Source organism: Capra hircus, chromosome 16 (assembly GCF_001704415.2).
Source record: "Capra hircus breed San Clemente chromosome 16, ASM170441v1, whole genome shotgun sequence".
Lineage (NCBI taxonomy): Eukaryota > Metazoa > Chordata > Mammalia > Artiodactyla > Bovidae > Capra > Capra hircus.
Genome location: NC_030823.1, coordinates 49318902 through 49331257, shown reverse-complemented (window position 1 = coordinate 49331257; position 12356 = coordinate 49318902). Strand labels below are relative to the sequence as shown.

Below are 12356 nucleotides of genomic sequence, written 5' to 3'. Positions count from 1 at the left end.
GTACCACATTGTTAAGATCACTGTAGCTTTGTAATAAGTTTTAAGTTTGGGAGTTTGAGATCTCCAACTCTGGTCTTCTTTTTAAAGATCATTTTGGCTACTCAGGGTCCCTTGCAATTCTGTATGAATTTGAGGAGTGGCTTTTCCTCAGTGGCAAAAAAAAAAAAAAGCACCATTGGCATTTATCAGCTGCTGCTGCTGCTGCTAAGTCACTTCAGTCGTGTCCGACTCTGTGCGACCCCATAGACAGCAGCCCACCAGGCTCCCCGTCCCTGGGATTCTCCAGGCAAGAACACTGGAGTGGGTTGCCATTTCCTTTTCCAGTGCTTCTTAAAAATATACGCTCTGGGAGGAGGCCATGATGGTAGCTCAGTCCTTTTGCCCTGGGCAGTGGTCAGCTTGCTCAGGTCCTGTGGTAGTGAGGAGGGCGGGTCCTGTTGGGAGATGGGGACCACCAGGGGATTCTGAGCAGTGGTGCACCCCCACAGCTGTTGTGGGGCAGGTGAGCCTGAAGCGGGCAGCACAGTGGTCTGGGAAAGCTGGACAGGGCCAGGTCTGGAGTGATGTGGCTTGTTCAAGGATGGGGGCACAGAGGAGTCGGGGTGACACTAGGGTGTCTGTCTTCACGGCTGGACAGTGAGCTGAGAGGATGAGGGGCAACTGGGTGGGCAGTCCTGGTGGGCCAGAAGGGAGGAGTGCTGTGCCCTGGGCCTTTTCAACCTAAGATGCTGAAGATGTTGGCTGAGAAGCAGGCCTGCAGTGGGTTTGGAGAGCCATGCACGGGCCACTGAGGGGCCATGGAGGAGTCGAGGTAGCCAAGGATGTCTGGGGCTGCCAATGCCCCCCAAGGGGAGAGTAGGAAGAAGAGAAGTAGGAGAATCCCAGAGAGAGGCGGGAACTTTGCAGACAAGATTTATGTGGTCAGGGCAGCAGGGACCAGCATGGGGTGGGGTCCCATGGGAGCTCCAGGGTCCAGAGCTGGCCTAGGGGGATATGTGTGAACACAGCCGGGAGCCAGGACAGAGCTATAGCCAAGGGAGAGGCCATGAATCCTGGGCCTGGGGGCACCTCAGAAGGAAGGCAGGGGCCCTTCTTGTCACTTGCCCCGCCCCCACACTGCCCTCTTCTACTTCTTGGCAGCAGCTCCATATTCACCAGTTCAGGGCTTTCCCTGGGCAGCAGAGATCCCTCCGCAGTCTGAGCAGGGCCTGGAGCTGGCAGGGGTAAAGGCAGCACAGCCAGCCATTGGCCGCACGGGCAGGGGCTCTCTGGAGGCCCCCTTACTCCCATTGGGCACCTGGGGACCCTCTTCAGCCTGGAGCAGGACTACCCCTCTCTGGTCTCCACTTCCTCCCCTTCCCATCCCCCTCCCTGGGCCAGCTGCCCCTCACCCCTGGCATGAATCCAGCCTGGGAGGCCAATGGAACTGCCCAGGGAGAGCTTGCTAGGACCCAGGGGCAGCCCCAGCACCCAGAGACCCAAGGCCACCTTCCGAGGCAGAGGTAGGCTCCGGGGTAGCTGGGGGGTGTTCGATGCAGTTCAACGTGGCCTGGGCCAGCAAGTGGGGGTGGGCAGCAAGTGGACAGCTGGACAGCAAGTGGGGGGGTGTTTGCTGGGTGCTGTACTCTTCACCCTCATCTGCCCTCCACCACCAGGCTCTGCTCCTAGTCAGGAGGGCACGTTACACTTAGGCTGGGCACCACTGCATGTGTTCGGGGGCAGGCATGGGGGAGGGAGATGACATCTGACCCCTGCAGGGCCATCCAGGCCCCCGGAGCCTCAGCCCTACGGTCCTCAGCAGAGGGCTCTTCATCCTGAGGATGCGGCTCTCCTCCCTTTAGGAGGGCCTTTGGGGCCTGAGGGCTGTTTGTCAAGAATCCTGTCCCTGAGGCCAGCCCACTGGTCACCTGGGAGGTGATGCAAGCTGTGCCTGCAAGGGGCAATGAGAGGCAGGTGTGAGGCCAGTGACCCTGGAGCTTGGCAGAGTCCCAGGGAGGTGGTCTTGGAGGCTGGCAGGCATGGGACCCAGGGAGAAGAAAGAGGAAGTGGTGGGCTGGGACCCCAGGCCGTAGGAGTGAAGGCTAAGCATGGAGCACATGCTGGCCCCCTGGGCTGGCCCTCCTGGGGCGGCCAGGCCTGCAGGCACTGGGTGTTTTGGAAACCAGCAGGCCTGCATGGCACATAGGGGGTGGTAGCGCTGCCTGGAGCCAGGGCCCTGGAGCTCTCGCAGTGACGTCCATCTGGGACCTGCCAGGCTCCTGCCATGTTCCCCTGGGCAGATGCCTGGTGCTCGTGCCCAGGCCTGCTCTGGGGTGCCAGGGGGTGGCTCAGCCTGAGGATCACTTCTAAGGACTTGCCTGTCCTGTCCTATTGTCCCTACAGGAGCCCCTGGTGGCCATAGGGGTAAGGCCTTGCATTGGGTGGACACTCCCTCTGAGACAGACCATGGAGATGAAGCCCCAGAGAGAATGCAAGTGCAAGGGGTGGTGGGTCATCCCCATTGGGCACCACCAGGGGCACTGCTGAGGACAGGGCCATGCAAGCCTCACCCTTGGCGGGGGGACCCTTGTCTGCCAAGGCTGATGGGTGCTGCCCTCATGGGTGTTGCCCCAGACTCTGTGGGCAACAGCATCAGCATCCCCTCCGTGTGGGACAGACCTCCAGGCTCCTGCTGCCCTCTGGCCGCTGGGCCCCCTGGAACCAGAGAGGTCTGAGGCTCTTTCCATTGACTTAAGAGGACAAGGAAGAGCCCTCAGAACGTTGGAGCGCCCTGAGCCCTCAGGGGAGAGGGGACACAGGGCTGTCAAGGTTAGCTGGGAGCCCCCGGAGCCTGGGCAAAGCAGGGGCCGGCCACACCGGGTCACCTGGTGGCTGAGCTGAGCAGTTGGCCCCAGCTCCCGAGCACGGCTTGGCTAGGCTCTCTGGACCACACGGTCCAGGGCCCACCCCCTGCCCTTGAGTAAAGGTGGTGAGCGGTGGCTCCATTTCTGCAGTCGGCACTCTGACCTCCCCCCTCCCCCGACATGCCACAAGCTGGGTTGTACTTATGCCTGTCTTTGTGCTCACAATTGAGGGAATCGAAGAATGAGTCTTCGAGTGCAGGGTTTTGAAAGGAGGGATGGAGAGAGGCCGGCCGGAGGCCGGGCAAGGCGACCCCGCCCAGCTCCAAACCCAGGAGGGCCGCCCTCAAACGCCGGTGCCCGCCCAGCGGCACGCCCAGTCCAGGCTTCGCGCGGCTCGCGAGCGCCGCCTGGTGCACACGCGCGGAGTGGACGCCCCAGGCGCAGCTTCCGGGCCGGGGATGGGGCGGGTCCGGTGGAAGGGCCGGGGCGGGGCCTAGTGGAGGAACGAGGGGCGGGGCGGAGCCGAGGGTCGGGGGCGGGGCCGGGAGAGGGGCCCGGGCGGGGCCGAGGACCCGGCAACTACAGGGAGGAGTGTCGGGAGCCGGCTTGAGCGACTCTCCTCCGGACTCCGCCCTCCAGAGTGGGCTGGCGGTTTAGCATTTCCCACGAAGAACTCGGGAGGGCCACTTAACCTGTTTCCAGATCCGCCTGTGATTTTGCTAAAACCGTCCTTAGTTTTCGGGGCTATTATCTCTCAGCGCGCCCCTCCCGCTCTTCGCGGAAACAAGCCCTTTCAGCTCTTAACGGTTTCCTGTGTTTCTGTTTTGTTTCGGTATTTTTTGGCCGCTCCCTGGACTTGTGGGATCTTAGTTCCCCGACCAGGGATCGAACCCTCATCTCCTGCAGTGGAAGAACAGAGTCTTATTAACTGCCCAACCACCAGAGAATTTCCTCCTCTGGTCTTAGAAATTGGTGGAGGGACTTCCCTGGTGGTCCAGTGCCTAAGACTCCAAGCTCCCAATGCAGGGGGCCCCGGTTCAATCTCTGGTCAGGGAACTAGAACCCACATGCCATAACCAAGAGTTCGCATGCTGCATCTAAAACGGTCCCGAATGCCGCAACAAAGACCCAGTGCAGCCAAATAAATAAATATTTTTAAAAAGATAATTGGTGGAAATCGGCAGTCAGAGAAGGTGGTCAGTTTGAGACTGATCTTTAGTGCTGTGATTTCTTTGTGGATCAACAAATGATGGAATTTTAGAGCAAAGCAGGGTTTCCAGGAAAGGATGTCTTGAGGTTATGACCCCAGACCCATCCAGAGTGTGGAGTGCTGGGCGCAGAGGGGCTGGGGCTCCTGGGACACGCCCAGCAGAGAGGGTGCTGGGAGCCCCTGGGGGCTGGCCTTTCAGTAGACTGTGTCTGTGGACAGGGAGCATCTGGACTTTTTATCCAGGTAGGCAATCGCCACTTAAAAGGCGATTGTTTTAAATGGAATAATGCTGCTATGAATATGGGTATGCAAATACCTTTGAGACCCTGCTTTTGATTCTTGGGGGGAAAGGCCCAGAAATGGAATTGCTGCATCACGTGGAGCTTCTATGTTTACTTTTCTTTGGAGGCACCTCTGTAGGACCTTCCACCATTCTACATTCCCACCAGCTGTGCTCAAGGGTTCCAGTTTCTCTATGTCCTCACCAACACGTCTTGTTTTCTGGTTTTTGATAGTAGCAGTCCTGATGGTGTGAAGTGCTATCTGGCTGTGCTGTTAATTTGTGCTCCCTGATGATCAGGGATGTTGAGCATCTTGTCGTGGGCTTGTTGGCTGTCTGTCTCCTTTGGAGAAAGATCTGTTCAGGCTCTTTGCCCATTGTTTGAATTAGGTTATTGTTGTGTTGAGTGATAATAGTTTTTTGCATTTTCTGAGTATTAATCCCATATCAGATGTATGGTTTGCTAGTATCCTCTCCCATCCTGTGGACAGCCTCTTCTCTCTGTTGATGGTTGGCTCTGAGGCACAATGGTATTTACCATACACTTTGGTGGTTATAACCCAATATGACTTGGTTATTTTCTTGCCCATGTTTCCAGCTTTGGCCCCTGGGAACTCTGTCAGGTGGCTGGGTTTACTTTGTTTATTCTTCCAATTTTATTGAAGTATAATTGACATACATACAGCACTGTGTAAGTTTAAGATGTGCAGCATAATGATTTGATGTACATACATCAGATATGAAGATGACACCACCCTAACGGCAGAAAGCAAGGAGAAACCAAAGAGCCTCTTGATGAGAGTGAAAGAGGAGAGTGAAAAAGCTAGCTTAAAACTCAGCATTCAAAAAACGAAGATCATGGCATCCGGTCCCATCACTTAATGGCAAATAGATAGAGAAAAAATGGGAACATAAAATCCGTGACAGACTTTATTTTCTTTGGCTCCAAAATCACCGCAGACTCTGACTACAGCCATAAGGTGAAAAGACACTTGCTTTTTGGAAGAAAAGCAATGACAAACCTAGACAGTGTGTTAAAAAGCAGAGACATTTTGTCAACAAACGTCTGTGTAGTCAAAGCCATGATTTTTCCAATAGTTATGTGTGGATGTGAGAGCTGGACCATAAAGAAGCTGAGCACCGAAGAATTGATGCTTTCAAACTGTGGTGCTAGAGAAGACTCTTGAGTGTCCCTTGGACTTCAAGGAGATCAAACCAGACAATCCTAAAGGAAATCAGTCCTGAATATTCATTGGAAGGACTGATGCTGAAGCTGAAGCTCCAATACTTTGGCCACCTGATGTGAAGAGCTGACTCACTGGAAAAGACCCTGGTGCTGGGAAAGATTGTGGGCAGGAGGAGAAGGGGGTGACAGAGGATGAGATGGTGGCTGGCATCATTTACTCAATGGACATGAGTTTGAACAAACTCAGGAAGATAATGAAGGACAGGAAAGCCTGGTGTGCTGCAGTCCATGGGGTAGCAGAGTCGGACACAACTGAGCGACTGGATAACAACAGCCTCATGAACTGTCGCCACAGTGAGTTTAGTGAGCATCCATCATCTCATATAGATACGAAATTAAAGAAATAGAAGAAAGCTTTTTTCCTTGTGATGAGAACTTAGGATTTTCTCTCTTAACAACTTTCATACATAACATACAGAAAATTGATTACATTTATCATGCTGTACATCTCTAGTACTTTACTTTTCTTATAATTGACTGCCTTCCTCCAGTTCCTCGTCCTTGCCCCGACCTGGGTTTACCTTTATTATGTTGCTTCTTGCTTCCTAGCTATGCTGCCTTTCTCTTATTTATTTTTATTTTTGGTTGTGATGTGTGGGGATCTTAGTTCCCTGACCAGGGATCAAACCCAGACACTTGACAGTGAGAGTGCAGTCCTAGCCACTGGACCACCAGTGAAGTTCCCATTACACTACTTTCTTATGCTTCTTTCTCCCTGCCTGTGTTCTACGAGGTACATTACATTTTCTTTAGTCTTTTTTCCTTCCACAGATGTGGAAGTCACACAACCTATTTCTGTCATTTTAGTGGTTATCGTTAGTGTTTTACATTATATTTTAATCTCAGTCACTGGCACTGGCCATTTCCTGAACACTACTGGCCTTATGCTTGCATCCCTCTCCCATCTATGGTTGATGGTCTGGGTTTGGGGTTTCTTTGGCACCCCTTGTCCAGGCTGGGCGGCCCCCAAGCAGGCTGTGTGATAAGGGCTCAGGAAGAGGGGAGGCAGGCTTTCCTTGGGGGTGAAGGAAGTAAGACGGGATGGAGAGGGCATTCCTAGAGCTGGGCTGAGCAGGGGGCTCAGTCCACCAGGACCTGGGGAAACTGTCACGGTGCAGCCATCACCCATGGGCGAGGAGGCTGGGGGCTTCAGCAGAGCCCAGGGTGATAGCCCCCATGCAGCAACCCCAGGCTGGCTGAGTGAAGCTCAGGCCAAGGCTGTGGGGAAGAGTGGAGGGGTCTGAGAAGCCCTGTGCCCCCTACCCCCAGCTTATGCTCCAGACCCTAGAGGGAGCCCCCAGGCCTAGATGTGCTCACCTGCCTCCTGCCAGCAGGGCCACCAGGTCCCTTCATCCACCTATGTCAGGCCCAACTTGTCCTCAGCTGTCTCAGCTGCAATTATGGGGCCTTTCCCCCACTCTGTCCCACGTGACCTACCGCAGAGACAGTCCCTACTCCCAGCGCCTCGTGGCGGCTGGGCAGCAAGGGACTCATCTCCAAAGCTCATCTGGTTGCAACCTGGTCCTCCAGAAGCTGATCCCGAGGTGGGGTCTGGGGTGCAGGCTCTGTGTTAGAGGTCAGGTCCAGCTGTCCTGTAAGAAGCCTTGGGCCAGCTATAGGCTCTGGAGTGAGCACCCTTCAGAGTCCCGTGTGGGACCACAGTTTCTGGTGAGCCAAGTCTGTACCAGTGGCCACCCCAGAGGGATGGGGTGGCAGCACCTGTGGGTCTCTTGTCTGGGAGCAGGTGACTGGTCTGCACTATGTGAGAGGAGGGGGCTCTGGGGGAGGTCCTGAGGTCTCCCTGCTGCACACGCAGCCTTTCCCCTCCCCTGGACTGGGTTTTCAGTGTGCAAGTGTAGCTGTTCTCATTGGAGAAGAGCACACACCATGTGCTCTGTCCAGAGAACACACCGTGTGCCCTGAAGTGGGGGAGCTGCCCCAGCACCTGTGCACAGACACCTGGGTACAGGGAGCACACTGCTCTGGCCTTCCTGGGTCCCCGCTCCTGGTCACTGAATTGGTAAGGGTTCTGCAAAGAAACAGATCAATGGGAGACAGCGGGAGGGAGGGAGGGAAACCAACTTATTTTAAGGAATTGGTTCATGTGCATATAGTTTGTCCAGTAAATACCTAGAGACCCAAGGAGGAGCTCCAGGCCAGAGGTGGTGTGCAGAGGGTCCCTTCTTTCCTGAGACCTCAGGTTTTCCCTTAAGGCCTTCCACATTATTAGGATCATCTGCTTTACTTAAAATCTATAGATTTAAACATTAATCACCTTGGAATAAACCCCTCATGACTCCCATGTTCACTGCAGAAGTATTCACAGTAGTGAAGAGATGGAAGCAACCTAAATGTCCATGGATTGTTGGATAAACAAAATGCATTCAACCCATCCAGTGAAACATTACTCAACCTTAAGAAGGAAATATTGACACCTGCTAAGGAAATGGCAACCCACTCCAGTATTCTCGCCTGGAGAATCCCACCGATGGAGGATCATGGTAGGCTACAGTCCATGGGGTTGCAAAGAGTCGGACACGACTGAGCTACCTTCATGAAAAGATGCATGAACCTAGAGGACATTATGCTGGGTGAAGCAAGCCAGACACAAAAGGACAGATCCTGTCTCATGTCACTTATAAGAGGTCTCCAGATGGGTCATATCCACACACAGAAAGGAGGAGAGTGGGTGTCATGCGGGGAGTGGGATGGGGAGTGAGTGTTTAGTGGAGACAAAATTTGGGTTTGGGAAGATGAAAAGGTCCTGGAGGTCTGCTGCCTAACAAGGCCAGTGTAGTTCATGCTACTGATCTGCACACTTGCAGTTAAGTGATACAACCATGGTGTGGTGATTCAGTCACTCAGTTGTGTCCGACTCTTTGTGACCCCATGGACTGTAACCCGCCAGGCTTCTCTGTTCATAGGATTTGCCAGGCAAAAATACTGGAGTGGGTTGTCATTTCCTTCTCCAAGGGATCTTCCCTACGCAGGGATCGAATCAAGGTCTCTCACATTGCAGGCTGATTCTTTACTGACTGAGCTACGAGGGAAGCCCCCAAAACAAGTAAAGATGGTTAATTTTATGTTACAGGCTTTGTACCACAAATAATACAAAAAAGAACAAACAGAAAGACTGTGGTTCATAATAGATGATCAATATATGTTAGTTCTCTTTTTTGAGTAATATTTTAGGTGAATTTCACCACAGTAATCAATACATATATGAAAAAACAGTCACACCTAGATGAGTGTTTGGGAAAACACCTAGCCTTGCAGCCTGGCTATTGGGTGCAAAAACTGACCCTCAGGCCTCTTTCTCTACAGGCCCTTGTCCCCCCACTCCCACCATCATTGTGTTGCATCCCCACTCTGGTCCGGAAATATAGATGGGACCAGTTTCCTTGAAATGGCTTGGTAATTTTTGAAGGGAGCAGTGGGAAAGTCCTTCTCATCATCACACAGCTGGAAGCCACAATCGGGAGCAGCTAGGACGAAGGTGGAGAAGGCAATGGCACCCCACTCCAGTACTCTTGCCTGGAAAATCCCATGGGCAGAAGAGCCTGGTGGGCTGCAGTCCATGGGGTCGCGAAGAGTCAGACACGACTGAGCAACCTCACTTTCACTTTTCACTTTCATGCATTGGAGAAGGAAATGGCAACCCACTCCAGTGTTCTTGCCTGGAGAATCCCAGGGATGGGAAGCCTGGTGGGCTGCTGTCTATGGGGTCTCACAGAGTCAGACATGACTGAAGCCACTTAGCAGTAGCAGCAGCAGCAGGACGAAGGTAGGGGGGCCAGAGCCGGCTTCTTCTCCATCTCGGCCCAGGGCCGCTGGCCTGGAGCCTGCTGGAGCCATTTTGTCCCCGTCAGCACAAATCTTGCAGCCTCAGCAGCTATCCTGGGCCTCAGCGGGCAGCGTCCCTGTGGTTTCCATACTCTGGCAGGCCAGCCAGGCCGGCAGGGGACAGGACACACCCCACCTGCTCAGATTTGTCAGGTGGTCACAGGGCCAGGGCAGGTGTGTGTCTGCCTGTGAGACCCTGGGGGCCATGCAGGTGGTGAAGGGAAATGGGGGCCCATGACTGTTCCTGGGGCAGGAGCTGGAGGGGAGATGGGAGGAGACCCTTCAGCCCCAGTTTGGAGCCACACACCTCCGAGTGCCATGGCCAGGCCAGTAGGTCACTGCCTAGATGGGAGCCTGAGGACCTGGGCCCCAAGGTCCGGGGGGGTGGAGCCACTGCCCCAGGTTCTAGTGTGTGTGTGTCTAAGGGTCAAGCACACACATGCAGGGCTGTGCGCTGCTGTGGCATCTTGTTACCAAACAACCTGGCCACGGAGCTCCCCTGGGAGCCAGCTTTGCTGTTCCGAGCGAGAGGGAGGTCAGGTTTCCCTGAGAATAGCCTCTGACTGCCCAGGGGAAACCTGGCTTGACCTCTCTGTGGCCAGTCTGGCCCCCTGGTCCTGTCTGCCCTACCCTCTCTTGCCCCTGGCTCATGGCCAGTTGTCTTCTCCTTGGACTCTGGACCCCCAGCCTCCTCTGGACAGGGTGGCCAGAGAGGGTCCCAGATATATTTGTTTATTGATCTTGTCTTTAGAGGGTGACTGCAAAGTGCTGGTACCATGCTGGGCCCCAGGTCCTTGCGGATGCAAGGGAGTCACCTGGCCAGGGAGGCCATCAGCAAGAACCGTCACCAAGAAGTGATGACAGCCCCACTGCAGCCTGAGGGGAAGGGGGCTGCATAGGGAAAGGGGAACAGCCCCCTCACCTGCCCTGGAGCACAGTGTCCATGCTTGCTGCAGCCCAGGAGGGACTTGGCTAGGACCCAGGGTCGCAGAGGGAGCTCTGGGGTGAGGGGCTGCTCAGGCCATGATGGACCACATGGGGAAGGGCCACCTGTCCCAAAACAGGGGTGAGAGGATCTCCTGGCCATAAAAGGCTCTTGGAATCCTGGACCCCTGGGACTTTGGGCTGCTGGGTCCCGCTAAAACTCAGCTGTCCCTTCCACCCCTTGAACTCTACCCACAGCAGCTTGTGTGCCACTGTGCAGGGGCCTCTCAGCTGGCACAGACATGGCAAGCCTGCTATGGGTGCCTGGCGGAGCCCCAGTAGGCTGGCTGGGTGGTCCAGAGGGAACTGGGGGCAGCGCCCGCGGGAAAGGGTGGGCAGGCCTGTAGGCGTGGGGATCAGCTGGGGCTGTGCCCGAAGGTGTGAGGGTCTCTGGGAACCTGAGGAAGAAGTTCAGTGAATCTGGACAAGAGCACGGATTCCCCAAGGCCAGGCCCTGCCAGCCACTGGGGCCGCCCTTGCTCTGGGGGGCCAGGTCGGAGCAGCCCTTTCTGAAAGCTGCCATGGTGGTGGAAGATGGGGTGGCCAGGCACTGGGCTATCCTCTGGGATGCCAGAGCAGGCTGGGGCTTTCACTCTGCGCCCCCAGGAAGACTTCTCCCACACTGGTCCATGGTGTGCTCCCCCGGTCCCACTGGGTACCCACTGCTGCCCCAACTGCTCTCACATGGCTGGTCTGCCCCAGCCCCGGCTCCTTCACCCCCAGCCCTGGCCCTGGTGTCCTGCTCTCCCTTCAAGACCCGCCCCTTGTGCCACCTTGTCTGAAGGCTGTTCTGGGCTGGGGCCGAGTGCCGTGGGCCTCGTGTCCCACGCTCTTCAGCCTCTCCTGGACTGAGGGTGGAGGAGCCCTTGCTGAGCCTGGGCCCGTGTCCCCACAGACGGAGTGCCTGTCACAGGGCAGATCAAGGATGACAAGGGGGTCTCTGAGATGTTTGACTAGGAGGGCAAAGGGCAGGTGAAGACGGATGAGCTGGAGCGGCTCACGAGTCTCCTGGGCATCAACTCCACCAAGAGCAAGTTGGCCTCCATGGCCAAGGATGTGGACAGAGTTAGTGAGGTTGACAGGGACAGCCGGGGCAGGCAGGGGTCCCCTGTGCACCACCCTCACCAGCCGCTTGCTCCCCACAGAGAAAGGGTTCTTCAACTGTGGCAACTTCCTGGCCCTGATGGGGGGTGTGCTGGGAGAAGGCCCAGAACCAAGAGGGCGAGCTGAGGGCAGTCTTGTGCATCTTTGACAAGGAGGCCAAGGGCTACATTGACTGGGACATGCTCAAGTAGGGCCCAGGCCAGGCGGGGGGTGGGGCAGGGGGCCGGGGAGGTGGGTGCCCTGCTGGCTGCTGCTCAGTGCCAGGGGGGCCCCTGCAGGTACGTGCTCATGAACGTAGGTGAGCCCCTCAATGAGCAGATGATGAAGGAAGCCAACGAGAATGGGGACAGGACCCTTGACTACGAGGGTGAGCAGAGGATGGGCCCCGGGAGCCCAGAGGCCAGTTGGTCTACTGACCTGTCCCTCTGTTCTCAGAGTTCATGGCATGATGACTGGGGAGTCCTTCAAGCTGGTTCAGTAGGAGAAGCCGCTGGGGCCAAGGGAGGCCTGCTGGCAGAAGCCTACTACCCACTACTGTCCACCCCACTCCAGTTCTGCAGCCAGTAAATGCTCCAGCCAGATTCATGTGTGTGTCACTGTCCCAAGGCTGGAAAGAAGGGGCTGCAAAGCTGTGGGTCTGGAGAAGGTAGAGGGTTCTCCTGAGTCGACCATGGCACTTGGCCTGTCACATCTGTGGGACACCTGACACGGCCCACAGCCCAGCCCTGGGCTCTGGACACCAGTCAGAAGGCCAGGCTGGGCCTAGGTCGAAGACCGCACATCCTGCCCTTGGCCCTGGAAAGTGGTGCTCAAGGGCCCCTCCCGGTGCCCTTTTCTCTGTGCAGA

The 12356-nt window shown here is 55.8% G+C and overlaps 1 protein-coding gene across 1 annotated transcript; it reads left to right on the top strand.

Moving 5' to 3' along the window:
* On the top strand, nucleotides 3119–12259 carry CALML6 (calmodulin like 6). The gene is given in 5 exon segments (XM_018059949.1): nucleotides 3119–3281; nucleotides 11281–11475; nucleotides 11552–11592; nucleotides 11594–11697; nucleotides 11789–12259. Coding segments are annotated over 5 exon segments (792 nt in total). The 3' UTR covers nucleotides 12078–12259.